The sequence below is a fragment of the Porcisia hertigi genome, chromosome 3 (assembly GCF_017918235.1).
Source record: "Porcisia hertigi strain C119 chromosome 3, whole genome shotgun sequence".
Taxonomy (NCBI): Eukaryota; Euglenozoa; class Kinetoplastea; order Trypanosomatida; family Trypanosomatidae; genus Porcisia; species Porcisia hertigi.
The window spans coordinates 56,297-78,285 of NC_090562.1; the positions used below are offsets into that span (position 1 = coordinate 56,297).

At 56.4% G+C, this 21,989-nt stretch overlaps 8 protein-coding genes across 8 annotated transcripts; all 8 read left to right on the forward strand.

Moving 5' to 3' along the window:
• Positions 1–882: 882 nt before the first annotated feature.
• Positions 883–3,057, forward strand: JKF63_07706 (uncharacterized protein; the record flags this gene model as incomplete). The annotated part of the gene is made up of 1 exon (XM_067903637.1): positions 883–3,057. One exon carries the CDS (start codon positions 883–885, stop codon positions 3,055–3,057), a length of 2,175 nt encoding a protein of 724 aa, XP_067759837.1.
• An 868-nt stretch (positions 3,058–3,925) lies between these two features.
• Positions 3,926–4,414, forward strand: JKF63_07707 (uncharacterized protein; the record flags this gene model as incomplete). Its single annotated transcript, XM_067903638.1, has 1 exon — positions 3,926–4,414. One exon carries the CDS (start codon positions 3,926–3,928, stop codon positions 4,412–4,414), a length of 489 nt encoding a protein of 162 aa, XP_067759838.1.
• A 767-nt stretch (positions 4,415–5,181) lies between these two features.
• Positions 5,182–6,780, forward strand: JKF63_07708 (uncharacterized protein; the record flags this gene model as incomplete). Its single annotated transcript, XM_067903639.1, has 1 exon — positions 5,182–6,780. The coding sequence occupies one exon, from the start codon at positions 5,182–5,184 to the stop codon at positions 6,778–6,780; it is 1,599 nt and encodes a 532-aa protein (XP_067759839.1).
• A 1,120-nt stretch (positions 6,781–7,900) lies between these two features.
• On the forward strand, positions 7,901–8,533 carry JKF63_07709 (uncharacterized protein; the record flags this gene model as incomplete). The annotated part of the gene is made up of 1 exon (XM_067903640.1): positions 7,901–8,533. The coding sequence occupies one exon, from the start codon at positions 7,901–7,903 to the stop codon at positions 8,531–8,533; it is 633 nt and encodes a 210-aa protein (XP_067759840.1).
• A 1,902-nt stretch (positions 8,534–10,435) lies between these two features.
• JKF63_07710 (uncharacterized protein) lies at positions 10,436–12,118 on the forward strand (the record flags this gene model as incomplete). Its single annotated transcript, XM_067903641.1, has 1 exon — positions 10,436–12,118. The coding sequence occupies one exon, from the start codon at positions 10,436–10,438 to the stop codon at positions 12,116–12,118; it is 1,683 nt and encodes a 560-aa protein (XP_067759841.1).
• A 2,467-nt stretch (positions 12,119–14,585) lies between these two features.
• JKF63_07711 (uncharacterized protein) lies at positions 14,586–15,728 on the forward strand (the record flags this gene model as incomplete). Its single annotated transcript, XM_067903642.1, has 1 exon — positions 14,586–15,728. One exon carries the CDS (start codon positions 14,586–14,588, stop codon positions 15,726–15,728), a length of 1,143 nt encoding a protein of 380 aa, XP_067759842.1.
• Positions 15,729–17,060: 1,332 nt separating this feature from the next.
• JKF63_07712 (uncharacterized protein) lies at positions 17,061–18,002 on the forward strand (the record flags this gene model as incomplete). Its single annotated transcript, XM_067903643.1, has 1 exon — positions 17,061–18,002. One exon carries the CDS (start codon positions 17,061–17,063, stop codon positions 18,000–18,002), a length of 942 nt encoding a protein of 313 aa, XP_067759843.1.
• Positions 18,003–19,080: 1,078 nt separating this feature from the next.
• On the forward strand, positions 19,081–21,198 carry JKF63_07713 (uncharacterized protein; the record flags this gene model as incomplete). The annotated part of the gene is made up of 1 exon (XM_067903644.1): positions 19,081–21,198. The coding sequence occupies one exon, from the start codon at positions 19,081–19,083 to the stop codon at positions 21,196–21,198; it is 2,118 nt and encodes a 705-aa protein (XP_067759844.1).
• Positions 21,199–21,989: the final 791 nt, after the last annotated feature.

A 21,989-nucleotide genomic window follows, 5' to 3' on the forward strand; every position in this document is an offset into this window, starting at 1 on the left:
AAAACAAACCAACCAACAAGCAAGCCAACACCAACAAAGTGACGATGTCCTTTGCGGATGCGAGTGTATTTTGCGTCCGCTATGTTTGTGTGCGTGGGCGAGTCTCTCTCTCTCTCTCACCCCCTCCTGCACATCATCTGTGTTGGTGTGTGTGCACATATGCGTGAAGGAGGGGGGGAGGTGAAAGGATGTGAGAGAGAGAGAAAGAGAGGGGAGGGGCCAAAAAGATGGTCTATTACGTGTGTGCTCTGGTGTCTTGTCTTCTCTCTTTCTTTGGGGGAGGTGATTGATATTGTTGGAAAGGCGCGAAGCGAGGCGACAGCGCAGGGAGTCTCGACATCAAACCTCGGGTTTCACATGTGTTCACCCCTCTTATTATTTCTCCCGTCACTGACTCAGATTTGTTCAACCACACCCTGAGGCCACGTCCTCTCGACTCCCCGACCAACGACGTTGTTATTTGTCGTTGTCTCTCAATCACCCCCGGTTGTGCCGCCCTTACTTGGCGTTTCCCGTGGTCGTGCACCCGCATAATGTATATGTATATATATACTGTTCGCCTGCGCCTCTTACTGTCCGTGGATGGTGTTGCCCGGGTGATCCGTACTATTCCATGTGGACTCGCAGGTATCCAGGCGCCCCCCCCCCCCCCTCACCCTCACCCTCGCACCCTCCCCTCCCCTCCCTCCCTCCCTCCCCTCCCTCCTCTCTCTTCCCCTCGCTGGCATCACAGATTAACCCTTACACTGAATACGTAAAGGCTTCGATACTTCTCCACAGATTCGCTTCTCCCCTCCCCCCACCTGCATTGGGGAACGCGCATATATACACGCAGACACACACACACACACACACGAGAGAGAGAGTAGAGTGCAGGGCCCAATGGACTTGGTACAGCTGCAGAAGATCTTCAGTGCGCACGACGAGCGTGTGGTGAAGATATTAGTGAACCACATCCCTGAGCTGGGTATACGCAAGGTGGATGACTGTGTACTGGAGTACGTCCTCAAGATGCTGGAGGGGCAAACTACATCGGAGTCGTACTTGCCTGAGGAGATTATAGAGGAAACAATGAAGTTGTATTTTCGAGAGTTTGGCGTGTTCGACGGCTCCGAGGAGAAAATGAACGAGAGTACCTCCGCCATCTGCCAGCAGATGCTCGAGGAGGGCATTGCAAAGAAGCCGAGCGAAAAGTCTAACCAACTCGCCAACGCCGTCAGCATCGGCCGCCAGTACGAGGAGAGCCTAAAGCGGGCCACCATGATCAAAAGTGTCGGCAAAGTCACGAAGGCTAACTCTAATGAAGATTGGTCGTGGGAGACGAAGCGCAACGCCGCCAAGGACTTGCGCAAGAAGCGAAAAGAGGATGAGAAGAAAGCGATGCTCACTGAGGAGTATGAGGAGTTCCTGCGCAAGCGCGGCATCGCCAACATGACTGCTGTGACAAAGCTTCACCACAAGGGTGAAGGCACGAATTACAGCACCGACATCCGCTGTGAGGGCATTCACATCCAACTCGGTAAGCAGGTGCTGCTCGACGAGACAGACCTCGTGCTGCTGACGGGGCACAAGTATGGCCTCATCGGTCGCAACGGAGCGGGTAAGACGACGCTGCTCCGTGCCTTGGCGGAGCGCGATCTGGAGGGTGTTAGTCCGTTCATGCAGATCTTGCACGTAGAACAGGAGATCGTGGCAGGGATGGAGACACCCATAGAAATGCTGCTCGCCACCGATGCAGAGCGGATGCAGCTGCTGCGCGAGGAGCAGGAGCTGCTGAAGCAGAACGACACCGAGGCCAATACCCGGCTGAACGAAGTGTACTCTCGGCTGGACGCCATCGACGCCCACAGCGCCGAGTCTCGCGCGGCCACTATTCTGCACGGTTTGAGCTTTACGCAAGAAATGATGAACTCGCCGACCAAACAGCTGTCTGGTGGTTGGCGCATGCGTGTGGCACTCGCGCGCGCTCTCTTTGTGGAGCCCGACGTTCTGCTGCTCGATGAGCCCACCAACCACCTTGATTTGTTCGCCGTGCTTTGGCTAGAGCAGTTCTTGAAGGACTGGCAAAAGACGCTCATTGTTGTCTCCCACTCCCGCACCTTCCTGAACAACGTCTGCTCAGAGATCATACACCTCGTAGGCCACCACCTGCAGTACTACACCGGCAACTACGACCAGTTCGAGATCACCCGCGTGGAGCAGGAGCGGCAGCAGAGAAAACTGCACGCCTCCCATGAGAAGCAGCGGTCGCACATCCAGTCGTTTATCGACAAATTCCGCTACAGCGCCAGCCGAGCCAAAATGGCCCAGTCGCGTATCAAAGCGCTCGAGCGGATGGGGATGGTGGCGGACGTCGTCAATGACCCGCAGTTTGCCTTCACCTTCCCCGATGCCGATCCGGTGTCGGGCAGCTTTATTGAAATGGTGGACTGTGAGTTCGGCTACAAGCCTGGCGTTAGCCTCTTCAAGGGTGTGAACATGAGCATTGACGAGAGCTCGCGCATTGTCCTCGTCGGTGCGAACGGTGCGGGCAAGTCCACCTTCATGAACGTGTGCAACGGCAGCCTCGAACCGCGCAGTGGTACGGTGGTACGAAACAAGAAGATTCGCGTCGCCCACTTTGCACAGCACAACATGGAAAGTTTGACACCGCAGTTGTCGTCCCTTGAGTTCCTGCGCTCCAAGTACCCCTTCATGGAGGATCAGCAGCTTCGTGCGCACCTCGGCAGCATGGGTCTCTCAGGCGAACGCGCGCTGCAGCCGATCTACACCCTCTCCGGAGGTCAAAAGTCTCGTCTCGTACTGGCTTGGATCACATTTCAAAGGCCGCACCTACTCCTGCTCGATGAGCCGACCAACCACCTCGACATCGACACGGTGAACGCACTCATCGAAGCGCTTCTCGCGTACAATGGTGGGCTGCTGGTGATATCGCATGACGAGTACTTCATCACGTCACTGTGTGACGACATTTATGTCTGCGAAGACGCCACTGTGAAAAAGTTTGAGGGAGACTTTGTTGAATACCGCGAACACGTCATGAAGATAATGAAGTGAAAGAGTAAAGGCAGGCAGGCAACCGCCTCGTGTGTCTGGAGAAGAGGGGAGGGAGGGAGGGAGGTGAAGCAGTGCCTTGATGTGTTGCGGGTGAGCGATTTAACTCTCTCCCTCCTCTCCTCCTCGCTACAACTGATGGTGGTAGGGCGAATTGGCTGGTGAGTTGATCATAAATCTACTGAGGTTAACAATTGGGGCTAACCCGCCCACGCGCGTACGCATGTGTGAGTTGGAGTGGCAGTAACAGTCGCCCTGCAATGGCAGAGGGTGGGGAGAGGCGTTGCCACGTACACGTTGTGGGTCTAAGCCTTCACCCCATAGAGCAGACTGTTAGCCTCCTCGCCAGAGCGTGTTGGTGTGTCTCTCTGTATGTGCGGCCCATTGGGGTCACCGACTGATCACGCTGCCGCTATAACGTAAAAAGAGAAAACAGACACACACAGACACTCACCGACGGCGCCCGCTGTGGTGCACCATTACACGGGGGTGGTGGTGCGACGCAGGCAAGCAAAAACAAGAGAGAGAGAGAGAGGGGAGGAAGGCGACTTGCACGTGTCTGCTATTTCTGGTACTGCGTTCTCCCGCAAGTCGTGTACACCATCTTCTCTCGCCCAACCATCACCGCTTGGTCGGCTAATCGCCCAAGCTCTCCTTGCCCTCGTATTTATTCATCAGGGTGTGTGTGCCCCTCAGTGTAGCGACATTCTTGTCCTCCTGTCCTGTGACATTACACCCAACACAGCCACATACATCATAGAATATATATATAATATAATATAATATATATACACACAATATGTCGTCCACAACTCCTCTTACTGACAGCTCGCCAAGCGGGGCTTTTCTTGAGAGCGACGTGAAGCTCCTGATGAAAGCGCTGCGGATGAACAACAGCGATGAATGGGACGGGAAGCCGCAGCAGGAGACCTTCCAGGTGTACGAGGCTGTGCCGCCCGTGGATGCGACTCGCACCGCTACCTCATCTGCCGCCGACCTGGTGGGCACCCCGCGATGGCCATTACTGCAGGACACAGGTAACAACGAAAACGGTAGCGACTCTCTCGATGGTCTCATGGCCAACTATGTGCGTGCAGTGCGTGACTTGCGGGCATTCGATGAACGAGTGGCAGCTGATGGCGTCAGTGCGAGCACCACTGTAGAACTGAATGACGCAACACTGGACATGGCGGCGAAAAAACACAACGCAACAACACCTTCCAAGGTAGCAGCCGATGACGGTAGCTCTTTTGTAAGGGAAGCCAGTCATGCAGGGGCGGCAGCACCAGTGGACATGGCAGAGTTACTGGCGGCGTTGGACCGTCTGCCACCCATCACAATAAAAGATAAAGGGCAATAGCGCTGAAGCACTGGGCTGAGTCCCCCCCCCCATCCTGCCACAGCGGTGACGACTCACGATGTACACTATGCGCCCCCCCCCCCACTCCCCCACCCCCTCTCCTTGTGGATTCGTCTCCTCTCGTTTGCCTGTTTCGTTCCTCTAAACCGCTTCAGATGGGATACGGCAACGTGCAGTTACAGCCTTGACACACGTACGTGCACGCACGCACAGAAAGAAATCTTTACTGACCAATATAGCCTGTTGCTGTGAAGGCTGTGCATACGTCTTCCCTATCTCGGCCACGAACCTTTAGTTGTTACTCCCATGCCCCCCCCCCTCCCTCTTACGTTTTCTCTCTCGTTTTTTTTCCCCCGATCTCCACCACGCGGCTAGACCTGCGAGTTCATGGCGGCATAAATGCCTTCTTCGCCTCCTCACACCACCCCTGACCGCCCCCCCCCTTCTCCCCTTTTCCAGGACTCATAGACATTCCTGCATAAACACATGCAGACAGGCAGAACAGCTTGGGCTTCACTGACCTTTGCTCGTCACAAAGCTGTTCTCCGTCCCCTGTTTCCCGTGCATGGTCAACGTCGCCAGCGATGTCGTCACCGTGTTCCGCACGCCAACGCCAGCCGACACTCCCAGCTTTGTTGTCACTTACGACACCAAGACCGAGTAAAGCTGCTTTCTCTAATCCAACACAGGCACTCTTACTGACCTCCAGTGGTCAACGCTGTAGCGCATCGGGCCTCTCAGCACCGTCTACCGCGGTCACGAGCGGCATGTGTAGTAGTAGCAGCAGCGGCAGCGGCGAAGGGGATGAAGAGGCCGGCATGCTGCTCGGAGAGCTTCTTTTTGGGGCTGATGTGGGGCGAGTGAATGATGAGCGTTCTCTCTGTCACTCGTCTCCTGCGGCGCCCTCCGCCTTACTTGATATTGCTGCACCTGTTTCCCCTGATGCTGACGCTGCCACCGCTTCTGGTGGTTGTGCCGCACCGCCATGTTTGCGTCGAAGTCGACCGCCGCCCCGACTGACGCAGACAACGCTGGATTTTGGACAGGCAGGACTGACGATTGCCACGCGCTGCTCGCTCTGCGGCATGTTGTACACCGCAGAAGACGACGAGGATGCCGCTTTGCACAAGCGCTTCTGCCGCGAGGGCCGGCTTCGCCGTGTTGGACGAGGTCGACGCGATCTGCCGCCATCCTTCGCTGCCGCACCCCGCTCGCAGCGTCCCAGAACGGAGGCCTCGGCGAGTTCTAGCACGCCTCTCACACCCACGGCAACAGAGGCGGTGCGCATGCTGGAGGAGCTGAGTGGCGTCAGTGTGGGGCACTCGCTCATCTCTGCACGAGCCCACACCAATGGCACTTCTTCACGAAGCGGGCAGCGTGGTCAGGGAATTGTGGCTCGCGGGCTCATCAAGGCGATGCACCCTACGACCAAGACGCTGAATGACGTGGGGGGTGCCCCACTTTGCGTGTGTGCGCGCGTATTCTGCCAAGTGTCCTCGTCGTCCCATTGCACCACACCACTGGAGGTGTTTCATGTCGCCTGCAACCCGTCTCGCCTCTCAGACGACAACACGGGAGACTGCACGGCTCTCAGGTTGCTGGAGCTACTCGGCTTCACCCCGGTTGTCCTGCGCGCCGCGGCCGGTGTGTCTGCCCCGCAGGCAGCCCTGTCGTCTGTCTTGCTCAAGAGTGTCTCTGACGCGCCGAGAGCGCAGGGGATCTCTGCGCCTACAGTTCATGTGGTGTGCGTGGTGGACGCTGTGCTGCGTCGGCTGCTGTGTGCCGTGGTTGGCGAGTCACGGAGGCGGGAGCAAGATCCAGAGCTGCGCATCGAAGTACATCTCGACGGCGGGGGAACACGGTGCACCACACGCCGGCACTTCACCTACGGCGACGTGGAAGGGCTGTGGCTGTGTTCCCCTGCCGAGCTGAGCGCCGCGCAAGGGGCGTGGGCGAAGACGACAGCGGCGCCGTTCTCCTCCTCTCGTCTGAATATGGTGAAGTTCTTTGGTTTGCGTACAGGCGGTGGTGCGCCTCCCACCACAGAGTCGCGCGCCGGCCACACCACCAACGACGCGTACGAGCGATGTCAACGGGCCACGGGAGTAGCACTGCATACGCTTGCCCAACATCTCGTGTACGGCAAGAAGCTGTGTCCTTCACAGCACCTCTCCTACGCTCAAGCGGCTCTTGCATACGCAGTGGCGTGTGTGGGGGATGGCTTTGTCGAGCAGAGCTTGACAATTGTTTCCTCCTTCTACCCCGCTGACGCCATGTCCACACCCCGTGAGGACGCCGAGGAGCCCCTCCCATTGTACGCACACGGTCACGATGATGGCAGCAGTGACAGTGACGACTCTCAATGAAGATGGATGGTACGGTAGTTCTGTATAGGGGCGAGTCCGCTGGTGATGCGCTTGTCTTGGTGATGAAGTGACACGTGTGGGTCGGTCTGCGAGTAGAGGCAGCGGTCCCTCGCCATCGAACCGGTTTGTTAGAAAAACGGAGCTGAGCTATATTTAAAAAAACAAAGAAAAAAAACCACAGCGATGGACGCGTCGGTCCGTCACCACGACAGAAACAAAATATTCGCACCAGTGAGAGATGCGTCTGCGTAGTGATTGTTTTTTGTTTGGGGGGGAGGGGGGGCATAGCGTGACTTGTATGCAGCAGCAGCAGCGGCAGTGGTGTGGGTATGTCCCCCCCCCCCTCCCTTCCACCTTCTGCGCAAAGACGTCATAGACAAAATGAAACAGGCGCACACATATATACTCATATCTATATATATAGAATATATATAATTATATAACTGACACATGTGATGTATACTCGATGGGGTACACCGAGGCACACGCACAACAAGTGTCCGTTTCCCTTGAGCCCCTCCACTCTCCCCTTTCGTTGTTGGCGCACAACCCGTGCGTTATAAGAAAAAAAAAGGGGAGGGAGGGGGGGGGAAGGCGGGAGGGTGGTGATGGCGCTAAAAGAAAAAGTGGAGTGTTGTATGCGAGATGATGCTGCGCAATAACAATACACAAGAGGTGGTCTCTCCCTCCCCTCCCCTCCCCCCTCCCCCCTTCCGTCACCACCACTTTGGGTAGTGTCCGCGATTCGACCGCATCCCCTCCTCATCTTGTCGCTGTACACTTACGCGTACGCGCACACACACGCACGAATTTCTCGGTGTTTTTCAGGAGCGAAGAAAAGTGCGTCTCATCATCAACCATCGAGTTATACACTTACGTGCAACCAGCGCCGTGGACTTACATCTCCCTTTTTCTCTCCTCCACTCACCCCCTCCTCCTCCTCCCCCCCCCCTCCTCCTCCTCCTCCTCTGCCCGCACTGTGCCTCACCCAACACTGCGTCAGCCTTTCTGTAAAGTGAGCATCGGCTGGCGTTACCGTAGCACTTCCATAGACGGTACTTTGAATCAACTCCCCCATTTTTTTTTGTGGGACGTACACACGCGCATCTGTTCAGTGCAAATGGAGGGTCACGTCGATCGCTGCGTCTTCTTCTCCAAGATGGGCGCATGCCGGCACGGTGATCAGTGCACAAAGCTGCACTACCGACCGGACACATCGCCGACGGTTTTGTTTCCCATGATGTACCCCAACCCGCACGCCATCGAGCACATCAAAGACCGCGAGTGGAAATTCGAGCAGGATAAGAAATACTTGAAGAAGCACTTTGAGCACTTCTACAAGGAGGTGTGGCGCACCTTCATGGAGTTTGGCCGTATCGCGGAGCTGCGGGTTGTGAGTAACCTCGGTGATCACCTCCTCGGCAACGTGTACATCCGCTTCGAGGACCCGCAGGTCGCCACGCGTATTGTAAAAGAGCTGCGCGGTAAAAAAATGAATGATATCATCGTGCTGCCCGAGTTATCGCCCGTCACGAACTTTGCCGAGGCTTGTTGTAAGGAGGATCTGGAGAACCGTTGTCAGCGTGGTGAGCAGTGCAACTACCTCCACATCATGAAAGTGTCACGCCGCCTCCTCGATAAACTTGAGAAGGAGCAGTCAAAATTCTGGAAAAAAAAGGAGAGGCGCCATGAACATAGCAGTAGCGACCGGAAGCGTAGCCGCTCACGCTCGCCTCAGGACTCGCGCTCGTAGCGCTGCGTCATGCCCTAACTTAGAGGCGCTCCAGTGTTGCGGCAGAAGAGAACGCGCGGCACCCAGGGTGCGCGCGCACGCCTTGTGAGCTCCCCACCCCCTCCCCCTTCCCCCCCCCCCCCTCTTGCCTCTTCCAGATCAACGCAGTCGCCTTGGGTGACATCGTGAAGACACCTCCGTGTTGTGCTGAGGATGCTCAACGCACGCGTTGTGAAGAAGGGTGGAGGGGGGGAGGGGAGGGTCACGAGGCCAAGCACCCCGTGGACATGAGGGGAAAACAAAGGACCATTGGATTGTCATGTCTCCCGACGCTGGCAGTCAAAACGTTTGGCATGGCGCGGCGTCGGGGCCGCCCTCTCAAGAGTGTTGGTGGCATTTGTGTCTTTTTATATGAGAGAGAGGGGGGGTGTGGGGGGTCATGCCCAGATTATTGGAGCGAGCATCACCATCCCCATCCCCCCCCCACCCCCCACCCCAAATGCGTGTCTACCACTGCTTCGTTTCCCACGAAAGGTTTGTGACAGAGACAAGGCTGGTGTAGGGGATGCAGTTGAGCATTGGGAGGCGAGGGGAGGAAAAAAAAATACAGGCGTAGAAGGAAGAAAAACAAAAGGCGTAGTGTATGTTCGGAGACTGTCTGGAGTAGGCGTCACTGCCTCACGCCGCCTGTGTGTCGTCGTCTCTCTCCCCGAGATCTGTCTTGAAGCTCCTTAAGTAATCCAAGCGGTGTGGAGCAGCGACAGTGGACTATGCCATGAGCAACTCTCTGGTGCTAATGATGATGATGACGACGGCGGGAGTAGAGAGGACTTGAGTCGAGTGTTTCGTTACTCCCACTCTCTTCAAGTGATCTCACCTGTCCTTCAATGTGAACATGTTGCTCCTCCTCTGTCTTTAAAGTGGACTAACCCGGAGCTGAGCAACTTTTTTGGGGGGGAGGAGGTGGTGGTAGTGGTGGTAGTGTGGATGTTTGAGATCGAGAAAGGGGGGGGGGGGGGAGGCCCACAACCTCGATGCTCAGTACCGGCGCCACAGCGCTCGTACCTCTTCTTGCCTCTCAAACGGAAGCCCTCTTGAGAAGACATGGGGAGGGTGTAAGGCCGTGACGCGATGATGCCACCGCCACAGGCCCCCCCCGCTCCCAGAAGAGAACAGACACCACACACACACACACGGGAGAGAGGGGGGGGAGGGAGGGAGGCTGTATACCGGTGACAAAAAAAAAAAAAGAAAAACACACGTGAATGAAGGGGAGGGGGAGATGACCTCCTTTCAGTTTTTTTTTATATATGCTTCACATAGCTCTCCGTCCTTCCCTCGCCGCCGTGCCCCTCCTCACATCGTTGTGTGCCGTTTGCAGCACGCCCCTCTCTTCGCTGGATCCCTTGGCCCTCTGTCAGTTCTGTTGCGCCAAACTCAAAAGCCTCAATACTCCCTCCCCACGTCACAGCATAGCGAGTGCGATGGTGGATGGATGCGTCTCTGTATATGTGCACCAGTCTCTGTATGCTTAGGCGTGTAGGTGTGTGTGTGTGTGTGTCTGCGGTCTTCAGCACGTTCTCCCCTCTTTTGATTCTGTTTCGCGGTGACAAACACCTTGACTTATGCATATAATTTCCCCTCCTCCCCACTCCCTCTTTTCCCTCCCCCCCCCCTCCACACACACACACACACGCGCGCACTCACGCTACAACTGCGCTTGCCCCCCCCCCCCCAACACCACCACCACCACCAATACCGACGCGCAACACAATAAGGTAGAACAACCCTATCTCTGTGCTCCTCTCCCCTTTCCTCCCCTCTCTCTCGCTCTCCATACACATAACATAGCTACCCATATCTTTTGTCCCCCCCCCAACCCCTACCCCACCCCCGTTTCGATCCCCGCAAAGAAGACCACCGATGTTACGCCGTACGTTGCCCTTTGCCTTCGCGGCATTCAAGTGCCCTCCCGTGGTGAATGAGCCCATGGACAATTTCGAACCGGGCTCTCCATCGGCAAATGGAACACTCGAGGCCTGCAAGGCGGCTCGCGGCGCAGTGCGGGAGTGCCCAATCATGATTGGAGGCAAGCCGTACACCACCTCGAGCGTCATCAAGTGCGTCATGCCGTCGGATCACCAGGTGCAGATTGCAAAGGCCTACAACGCAACACCCGAGCTCGCCAAGCAGGCCGTGGAAGCAGCGATGGAGGCCTCGAAGGAGTGGAGTCAAATGCCTTTCCGCCACCGAGCCGCCATCTTCTACAAGGCGGCACACCTGCTGTCTACCAAATACCGCAATGAGATGCGGGCCGCGACGATGTTGGGCCAAAGCAAAAATCCGTGGCAGGCGGAGATCGACTGCGTGGCGGAGGCGTGTGACTTTATTCGATGGAATATTCACTTCGCGGAGGAGTTGTACGCTCAGCAGCCCCGCTCCATCCCGAACAGTGGTGTCTGGAACATGACGGACTACCGCCCACTCGAGGGATTTGTCTCAGCCATCACGCCATTCAACTTCACAGCTATCGCAGCGAACCTCGCTGGCACGCCGGCGCTGATGGGCAACACGGTGGTTTGGAAGCCGAGCCCAACGGCGGTGCCCTCGAACTACCTCATGTACAAAATCATGGAGGAGGCAGGGCTGCCGGCCGGCGTCATCAACTTCGTGCCATGCGAGCCAGCGGTGATGGACAGCGCTGTGAACGCCGACCCGCGCCTTGCCGGGGTTGTGTTCACTGGCTCGACCCGCGTCTTCACGGAGATCAACAAAAACATCTACGGCCGCCTCGAAAGCTATCGCAACTTCCCGAGGATCTCCGGCGAGACGGGCGGCAAGGACTTTCACCTTGTCCACCCTTCGGCCGATATTCTGCAGGTGGCCGCCGGCACCGTGCGTGGTGCATTCGAGTTCCAAGGACAAAAGTGCAGCGCGTGCTCGCGGGTGTATGCGCCAAAGAGCTGCTGGAAGGAGCTCAAAGAACTCCTCATCAAGGGTCAGCAGCAAATCAAGATGGGTCAACCGGACGACTTCCAGAGCTTCATGTGCGCGGTCATTGACGAGACCTCCTTCAACAAGAACAAGACGTACATTGATATGGCCAAGGCGGACCCAAGCAATTACGAGGTGATTGTGGGCGGTGGGTGTGACATGTCTAAGGGGTACTTCGTCGAGCCAACCATCATCGAGACGAAGGATCCGCGCGCGCGGCTCATGCGCGAAGAGATTTTCGGTCCCGTAGTGACAGTGTTCGTCTACGATGACAGCAAGCCGGGGTACTGGAAGGAGGTGTGCGAGCTTGTCGACTCGACGACCAAGTATGGCCTCACGGGATCCGTCTTTTCGCGTGACCGTGCGCCGATACAGGAGGCAGACAAGTATCTGCGCTACGCGGCCGGCAACTACTACGTGAACGACAAGTGCACCGGTGCCGTTGTCGGCCAGCAGCCGTTTGGCGGCTCGCGCCTGAGCGGCTCGAATGACAAGCCGGGTGCTGGGCAGTTTGTAACTCGCTTCGTCTCGGCCCGCTCCATCAAAGAAAACTTCGATGTGACGCCGACGATCTCGTACCCACACCAGCTGCCCGACGTGTACAGGTTGTAAGTGAGGGGCGGCAAGCACACGACTTGTTATCTCAGCGTGAGTGAGAATGGGTGTGCGCGAATGAAGTACGCACAAAACTGCCCAAGACACAGAGGAGAGAAGCGAAGTGACAGAAAACGTAAGAGAGACGATTACCTCTGAAGGAAGAGAGACGGGGGAAGGCCCTCTTGATCGACTGCTTGCGTGACCTGTGCGGCACCGTCGTTGTTGTTGCGGATATCATCTCCCCTCCCCCCTCCCCCCTCCCTTCCCCCTCTTTCTCCCTGTGCGGGGGGGGGGGAGGGAGGGAGGGGGAGGGGGGAGGGTTGATTTCCATTTCACATCGATGGCACAGAAGAGAGAGAGAGAGAGGGGGGGGAGGGGGGCAGAGGGGGGGAGGGGAAGTTAAAATGTCCAACACACGCGCACACGACTTATATATGGGCGTTCATCTATATATACACATTTATATATGCATATATATATTTAATAACAAACGGAGAAAAAAAACGGCTCTTCTCCCTTCCCTTTTCAGCTATTTTCTTTTTCCTTTTGTTTTTTCGCTCTCCGTCCCACCCACCCACCACTCCACCCCACCCCTCTGCCCCCCCCCTCTTTCCTTCTTCCTTACCTCGTAGCGTGTGTTTATAAACATACATGTAGACGTACACGCATGTACATGTATATATATATGTATATGTATTTATATATATGTGTATGTATTTGTATACATGCGTGTGTGCGTGTGTGTAGTTAGGAGTAGTGATGGAGGTGTGGGGGGGGGGGGCTGAGATCTCTCTCTCGTTGTTCACCGTTGTCGTGGTGGTCATCTTTTTTCTCCCTCCTCCTTTTAATCATGTCTCGGCTCTATTTTTATTTTTTTTCACGCGCATACGAGCACACACAAAATAAATAAAGCGTGAGGGGGAGGGTGACACAAACACACATACACAGACACAGGACTAATGGGGAGGCAGCGAGGCAGCAAGCAGAAAAGAGAAGGGGTGAGAGGGGGGTGAAGACTTCACCACCACCCGAACTAGTGACGATACGCGAGAACACTCTGCGCATACGCACACGGAATGACACACTTGGAGATTTTAACGCCAGTGGCTGTACTCATGTGCTCGGCCCCCCCCCCTCCCCTTCCCCGTCTCGCTCTGTCGTCGTCTTACTCGCCACCTTCAGAGAGGAAAGTTTTTCCTTGTTTTCTCCTCGGCGTCTCGATGCGCCCCCCTTTCGGTCGTGCTGACAAGGGATAGAGGCGTATAGGTGTGTTGCGCTGACCATCACGCGCGCGTTCTCTCTCCGTGTGGTGAGTCTCATTTTTTTTTTCTTCCCCTGGAGTCCCCCCCTCACCCCCCCCGCTCTCTTCATACGCGATGTAGGCCTTTTTACATGTAAGGGCGTGGGAGCGCGACTATCATATGTCGCGTAGTGACTGTTACGCTTGCCCTTCACATCTCTCCTGGATACATTCAAGGGTGACCGTCTGTATGTGTGTGTGTGTGTAGGGGAAAGAGGGTTGCGTTGTGGCATGGACTTGCAGAGCTGATTGTCGTGAGGTGAGCCGAGAGGCTGCTCCAATGTAACGTGAGAAAGACCGAGGAGAGAGAGAGACGGCCTTGAGTGTTTCCCTCTTCCCCCCCCCTAATCGGAACCCCTCGTTTTTCTGTCACCTGGTGTTTATGACTGAAGCAAACGGCGAATAAAGCAACCCCCAGGACCCCGTATCAGCTGACGCACCCCCTAAACGCATGAAGTACAAGGCTAGATCGAGAGAGTAAGCCAGCATGATAAGAAGTGGATCGCACGGAAGCTTCGAGGACTCTCGGGCACAGCAAAACCATGTTGGCGCTATCTAGCGCAAACATGTCTCGCGCGTAAGGGTGTCTGTGTGTGTGGAGTGTGACGGAACTCAAGGCGCACTCGCTTTGTGACGCGCGGTCCATGCCGTTTCCTGCGGAACGACGCAGAAAAAAAGGAAAAGGAAAACCGTTCTCACGCCTGTTGCCTCCCCTCTCCTCCCTCTTTTTTTTTTCCTTCCTCCTACTCCCTCCCTCCCTCCTCCATCTCTCCACCCCCTTTTTTGGTCAAGAACACTGGCATGCCGTCCAGGCCAACCTCTACGCTTGTAAGCATTGGGAAAACCCCACTTACCCCACGTACTAGCACTTAACTCAAGGGAATTCTCAGGAAAGAGGGGGGGGGACGCACATCCATCAGCCCTCACGACCCTCCGCCCTCTCCTCCCTCTTTTTTTTTACCCCCCCCCTCCACACACACACAGATATTCTGCTTCCACACTTGTCGCCCCCCGGCTAACTTGACCCTTGTAGTTGGCGTGTGGGGTTCCTCGCTACTCCAGAAGCAGCGAGACGCCCACAAACACGGCACCAACAAGTGTGGAGAAGGGGGGGGTTGGGATTGGGGGCATTCATCTGAGCTTCTTTCTTTGTTTTTCCAGGCGACACACCCTGCAGCGATCATGCAGGCGTCCAACACACTCATATTTGATGTGCCGGACGCGTTCCAGGTAGAGTCGATTATCGGACAGGGTGCGTACGGTGCCGTCTGCAAGGCGCTCTTCTGTGATGATCAGATTGCCGTGAAAAAAATTCCCCACTATTCACGAAGTGAGGACACGGCGCGTCGTGTACTGCGCGAGATTGAGATTCTACAGCATCTCCAGTTCTGCGAACAGGTAGTTGGCTGCCGCCTTTTTTTCCGGCCCAAGAGTGAAGAAAAAGATGTCTACGTAGCCATGGACTACATCCCATCGGATCTGTCAACGGTGATCAAAAATGGTGCGATCACACTTGACGAGAGCGTCGTTCGGTACATAACATGCCAACTGCTGCTCTCACTGCGCGCACTGCACCGCTGCAACGTCCTGCACCGTGACGTGAGCACCCGCAACATTCTGATCCACTACAACTCACAAGTTTTCCTCTGTGACTTCGGGCTCAGTCGCTTCTTTGATCCGGATGAGCAGCTCAGTTTTGGTGTCGTTACACAGTGGTACCGCGCACCAGAGATCATCCTCGATGCAGCCTACAGTTACCCCAGCGACGTGTGGAGTGTTGGCGTCATCCTCGGCGAGCTGCTGCTGCGTCGCCACCTCTTCCCTGGGAAGTCAAACGACTCAGCGAATCAGCTGCAGCTCATCTTTCACCTGGTGGGAACACCCCCCAAAGATGTCTTTGACCCGGATCACTCCTTCGGACGCGCCAGCAAAAATGCCAAGAGCTACGCTCTGGCCTACATCGAGCGCCGCTCGTGTCCCTCCACACTGGTGAATCTCCTGTCCACCTCTCCGATATTGCGTCACTCGGCTGCCTCCGGTGCGGTACCACCGCTAGCCGTGCAGCTTGCTGAACAACTCTTGCAGTTCGACCCGGCCAAGAGACCGAGCGCAGACGAGGCTTTGCGGCATTCGTGGTTTGACCCATGCCGCGCCTTCATAGATGAAGTGGTGCAGCACCAGGACATGGAGGAGACTCCGGTGTTTACACAAACGCAGAACATGAGCCTGGAGGAGCTGGTGAAGCGCATTGAAGAACTAGTGCCGGTGTTCTCCGAAGATCTACTCGTGGAGGACAACGGCGGTGCAGCCTCTGATGGTGCCTGAGCGGATTGATAGCTTTGTTTATCCCCCTCCCACTCCTTGTCTTGGTGGAAGGGGGGGGGAAGAGGGGGCTGAGAAGAGGTGTCGTGATACCCATAGCCGACGGACATTTGCAAGGGTGTTGTGGGTGCGTCCCCTGGTTCGACAGAACGATGTCACCACACAACGCGATGTGCGGGGCAAAAGACACAGCCAAGTCTCTTACGCGAATGAAATCGAGAGTGAGCGGGGGAGGGGGAGACCCTAAGTGATGGGTGGGTGGTGGGAGGAGGTGAACAGGGCAGTGGCTGCGTTGCGGGCCAAAGAGGCCATGCTGGGACAGCGCACACCTGATCCCTTCACATCGCTCGCTTCACTTCGGCAGTTCGAGGAGGACATTGGGGGGGGGGGGGTAACACATGTCGTGTGTGGCCCTCCCGCCTACTCACAACCACTTGGCTATCCATCCATGCCGACTCTGGTGGCGATGGTACATTAGGGCTGCGTTGCTACGCGTCTCTCGCCGGCAGCCCCCCTCCCCCCCATGTCTATATATCTTCTCTGTCCCTTCTCTGTGTGTGTGTGTGTGTGTGCAAGTGTGTGTACGCATTTTCTGCTGCACATGAAGGACACCGCCCTCCCCACCCCCTCCCTCCCCTCCTTCGTCGTCCAGCGGATGCATTAACATTTTCTCCCTCTTTTTTTTTTGTGAATTGCCTTTTGTGGTGTGTGTTTGACCGTGGTGACTTGCAATCCCTTCACGCCCCGCCCCCCCCCCCTCCTCTCTGTCTGTCTGTCGTGTGTGTGTGTGTGTGTTGTACGTTATGCTCGTCTTTCGCACTACTTTCGTATGTAGGGGGTCTTCATTCACTTGACCCCCCTCCTCATGCTTCTCTTCTGGACTCACGTCACATCGTTCCTCCTCATCCTCCTGCTCCGCTCCCTCCCTCTTTCCCCTTCCATTCGGCCGCATGGCTGCTTTCACTCTCGAGGGACGGCGAGGTGTAGGAGGGGAGGTCAGCAATTCGAAATCATCGCCTGACCCTTCCCACTCACGCGATTTTCTGTTGCTCTGAGTCCACTACTCGCCACCAACGCCGCCGCTCCCCCCCCCCCCCTACCCCCGTTTCCTGACCTGCCCTTTCCGATCAGCGATCACTGCTGGTTGGTTTCTGAGCTCTCTGTCTGTGTGTGTGTGCGTGTGTGCGTTCAGTCGGTGTGTGTGTGTGTGTGACCGAACACCCAACACACCCGGAAAGTCCCCCGTGCCGCGTTTGTCTCGTTGCGTCACTGTTTTTTGTTTGGTTTGTTTTCTTGTTTTTTATTTTCCTCGTCCGTCCCCAAACAAAGTAGACCATGTCGTCCTCTGCGATGATGCGCACCAGCCGCGTGCTGTCAGACAAGTCGATGTTCGCGGCAAAGCGCCGTGTCATCGTGCCTATTCAGCCGACACCCGGCTACCCAGCACACTTCATCAAGGCTTCCTTCACGACGGATCCCCTCAAGGAGAAGCAGAAGGCTCGCTTCTCCTCCGGAGGTGACGCGATGCGTGAGGTGCAGGACATCCCGAAGCGGCTAGAGGGTCAGCGATCGCGTGCCGAGCTCACCTCGCGCGGCGACGGAGACTTTGCGGCTCTCATTGAATTCATTCAGGGTGCCTCGTACGACCAGCTCATCTCCGGCCGGCGGTTCCGGAAGGTGTACGAAAAACTTTCTGAAAACGACGACATGTTCGTGTGGCTGTGCCACACCGCCATGGCAGTGCTGAACCCCGGTGACATGCGCTCGCGGCTCATCTACAACCACCTCAAGGCACTCGCCGAGGCTGTGGCGGGTGGGGAGATGACGCAGCGAACAGCGTTTCGCTTCTTCGAGTCCGCTGTGCGCAGCCCGGCCTACCGTGAGATCGCGGCTCGCCAGTTGGAGACCGGCGCGGCTACTCGCCTAGCTGGCGTGGCGGCGGCGGCGGATGTGATGCGAGAGATGGGACTGACGCGGCGTCCCATGTCGTCTTACTTTGAACTGTATCAACGCATCGTCGAGCGCAGCGAGGCCATGACGCCGTGGGGCTTCCCGCCCCTCTTCCAGTTCGAAGAGCGTCTAGCGCTGGAGCCGCGACTTAAGTTTTTTTCGCGTGCGGAGCAGCAACAGTTGGAGCGACGCCGCCGCGGCTCCATCTTTTCCCCTCACACGATCCTCCAAGGGCGGCGCATCTTCTGGATCCCGCCAACATGGAATCGTGCGGGGCGCTTCATTGGGCCGCACATCAACCTCTACCCTGGCCTCACGCCAGATTAAGAGAACCCCCTCAAGCTACTGAGAATGTGAGCATGTGCCCATGTTCGGCATGGATACAGAGAACCCCCTCCCCCTCCCCTCCCTCCCTCCTTCCCCACCGCACCCCTCGGTCTCGCCTTCACTTTGTCGCACCTCCCCCCCCCCCCACCCGCGTACTTCAATCAGCGACGGTGGTGCGGATGACTTCGTGTGGGTCGTTGGGCGCCGTTTTCCCCCTCTCCAGTGCCACGCATTAAAAGCACACGTCATGTCCCCGCAGAGAGAAGCTGTAAAAAGGGAGTGGTGGGCGATGCGGGGGGGGGAGTGGGGAGGAGGGGAGGGGGAGGAGGGGAGGGGGTGGGAGGAGGGGAGGGGAGGGGGGGGTCACCTCAATGGGGAAGGCGCCGTGGGAGGATTGCCGTATTCCATCCCCTCCGTGTTCATGTGTTTTGTTGTTGTTGTTTGATTTGGCGGGGCGGGGGGGGGGCATAGCGGTGGAGCGCATATATACACACACACACACACCAAAAAAACGGGGTTATATGTGTGTACATCTATATATATATATATATATATGCATGTCAATGTGGGTGGCTCTCCTGGCGTCTGGATCTGGCCTCTGCCTCCGTGTTTAAGGAGTGGGGGTGGGGTGCAGGTCGCTACAGGTTCACGCAAAGTGAAGACACGAGACATGCGAAGAAGCTGTGACTGCCATGGATGACGGGCGGAGGGGGGAAGGAGGGAGGAAGGAGTGAGAGGCATATGAAAAAAAAATGGCAAGCGGGGGTATGGCATCGCCTGCTCCTTCTCCCCCACTCCTCGTCCTCGAACATGGAGGGAGAGAGAGAGGCACGCGCGCACGGTTAACACGATGGAGGGACACAAGGCCGCTCATTATCATGTTTCGCCTCTCTCTCTCTCTTTTTCTGAGTGTGTTTGTATTAAAATATTGTATACAAACATGCAACGTGCTTGCAATACAGTTCACACGATCACCTCTTTGCACAAACCAAACTCCTCCTCCTCTCCTCTCCCTCTACCTGACACGTAGGCAAGTTGCCCACACACACACACACACAGGCACACAGGCACACACACAATGGGGGCTTCGGTGTCGTACTGCTTCGAGAAGATCAACAAACTGAGCGAGGTGGACTTCCCCCCTTACAGAGACTATGTATCCTATGGAAAACAGTCTATCACAGTTGATGGCACCGGTGGCAGTGACCGCTCCATGATCTATCGCATGTCGAGGACAAGCAACGCACAACTCGAGCACTTGCGACGCGATTGGTACGAAGGAGGCTCTTGCCTTTCCACAGTCGAGAGGCTCTGCAAGGAACGCGGCTCGCGCACATGCCTGGCGTATCGACTCCTAAAAACGATCGAGAAGACCAAGTCCGTCTCCAAGGATGGTCGAGTAAAGGTTCTCGAGACGTACGTCTTTGAGCCGAAGCTGCAGCGGATGAGTTACAGCCTCCTCTGGTCGAATATCATCGACTTCGGTCGCGGTCTCTATGAAATCGGCCTTAGGAGGGGCGACACCGTCGCCATCTTCGAGGAGACCCGCTGGCAGTGGCTCAACACCTTGTACAGCTGCTGGTCGCAAGGCCTCGTCGTGACCACCGTGTACGCCAACCTCGGTGAAGACGCGCTTGAATATGCCTTGGGCGAAACACAGTGCAACGCCATTGTGTGCAACAGCACCAAAGTTGGGAAGGTGCTACAAATGCTGAAGACAATCGAGGCACCGACGGGCACGAAGGTGGTGTACCTCGATGAGATGACATCCTCCGTGACGTCAGAGGCGTACGAGTTATACGCGTGGAGCGACGTGCTGTCGAGTGGGAAGAAGAGCAACGCCAGCTACCACATTCCGAACGGCGCCAAGGACAAGGATACGCTTGCGCTCATCATGTACACGAGCGGCACCACCGGCACACCAAAGGGTGTCATGCACACTCACGGTAGTCTCTACTGTGGCTGCATGACCAACTACGAGCGAATGAAAGACATTTTGGGGGAGATGAAGAAACAGGAGTGGTACTGCTCTTATCTGCCCCTTGCCCATATCATGGAGCTGGTTGTCACCTCGTCCATGTTGATGCGCGGCGTCATCATCGGCTATGGCAGCCCGCGAACACTACTGGACAACTTTGCCAAACCGTGCGGCGACCTGGCCGTCTACCGACCGCTTCTCTTCGTCGCCGTCCCGCGCGTCTTTGAAAGCATGAAGAGGGCCGTGGAAGACAAGTTGCCACCGCGGGGATCGTTGAAGCGTCGCATTTTCGATCAAGCCTACCGAGCGCGCCTCAAGGCCCTAAAAGAGGGCCGCGACACGCCGTTTTACAACAAAAGAGTGTTCGCCGCAGCCCGCAAAGTCATGGGCGGTCGCGTGTACGTCATGCTCAGTGGCGGCGGCCCCCTCTCGGCATCTACGCAGGAGTTCATTAACGTTGTCTTTGGTATGATTGTTCAGGGCTGGGGTATGACGGAGACTGCGTGCTGCGGCGGCATCCAGCGCACAGGCAACCTGGAGTACAACTCGGTTGGCCAAGTTGTGAAGACGGAGGAGCTGCAACTACTGGACACAGAGTATTTCAAGCACACGGATCAACCAGAAGGGCGCGGTGAGGTGCTGTTGCGCGGACCGTTTCTGTTCAAGGGCTACTACAAGCAGCCGGAGCAGACGAAGGAGGTGCTGGACAAGGACGGATGGTTCCACACCGGCGACGTGGCCGCCATGACCCCCAATGGCACCGTGCGCATTATTGGCCGTGTCAAGGCGCTCGCCAAGAACTCGAACGGCGAGTATTTGGCTCTGGAGACGCTTGAAAGCATCTACGGCACAAATGAGGTCGCTGTCCCGAACGGCGTTTGTGTTCTGGTCAACCCGCACCGCAGCTACATCACACTCCTCGCCATCACAACCGAAAAGTTGGTGAGGGCGTTCATGCAGAAGCACAACATCGTTGGTGGGCACTACCCCACTATTCTGGAGGACGTGGAGTTCCTTAAAAAAGCCCTCGCTAGCTTCCAGAAAACCGGCCGTGACGCAAACAGGTGCTCCTTTGAGATTGTGCAGGGTCTCAAGCTCCTGGACGAAGAGTGGACACCAGAGAACGACATGCTGACGGCTGCTATGAAGCTGAAGCGCCGCTCCATCGACGCAAAGTATGGTGACGTTATCAATGGGCTCTTCGAGAAGGATCAGTAGTGGCCAACATCAAAAGTCGAGTGATTTGCCATAGGCGGTGGTGAGAGGGGGGAGGGGAGAAGAGACTGCGATGGCTTCCGAGAACCCTCTCTCTGTCTGTCTGCCCCCCCTACAAGCAGTTCTGTGCAACGGTTGGGAAGGGGAGGGAAAACTCTAGAAGCGCAACAGAGGCGAGTCCAGTGAGGATGCGCGTCTCTCACGGCCCTCACTCGATCTCTTACCAGTACGCATGTCTGCGTGACGGACGCGACTGGCTCTCGCCCCCCCCCCACCCACCCCTCTCCAGTACTTCTTTCGACATCGTTTCACACGGTGCTCTTGCTGGTGTTTGCTGCTGCTGCCGCTTCACACACACACACACACAAGCAAGGGAACGCTATCCCCGTCTCACACACATGCCCTTACGTATTTATCTCCACAACCGTCCCCACTTTCCGTGTGTTTGTTTTTTTTTGTCTGTGGGCTTTGGCAGGTGCGCGAGCAGGATGGCACGTACGTCTGTCTTGCTGCCCTGCCCCTTTTTTTCTTGTGGTTGCGTATGTGTATAATTTTCTTCCTCCTTCCCCCCTCCCCCCTTCCCCTCCCTTCCGAGCATATCTGTACATGATTTTGCTCATCTCAAACTCTGCTGGCTCTTTTGAAACGGCCAAAAGTGGAGAGGGAAGAGAGAACAACAACACCAACACCAACAACAAAAAAAAAACGTGTCGGTGCGATGTGATGTATATCGGCGCTTGCGGAATGAGTTTGAGACCTGGGAGGGATGGAGGGATGGATGGAGGGGGTCATCA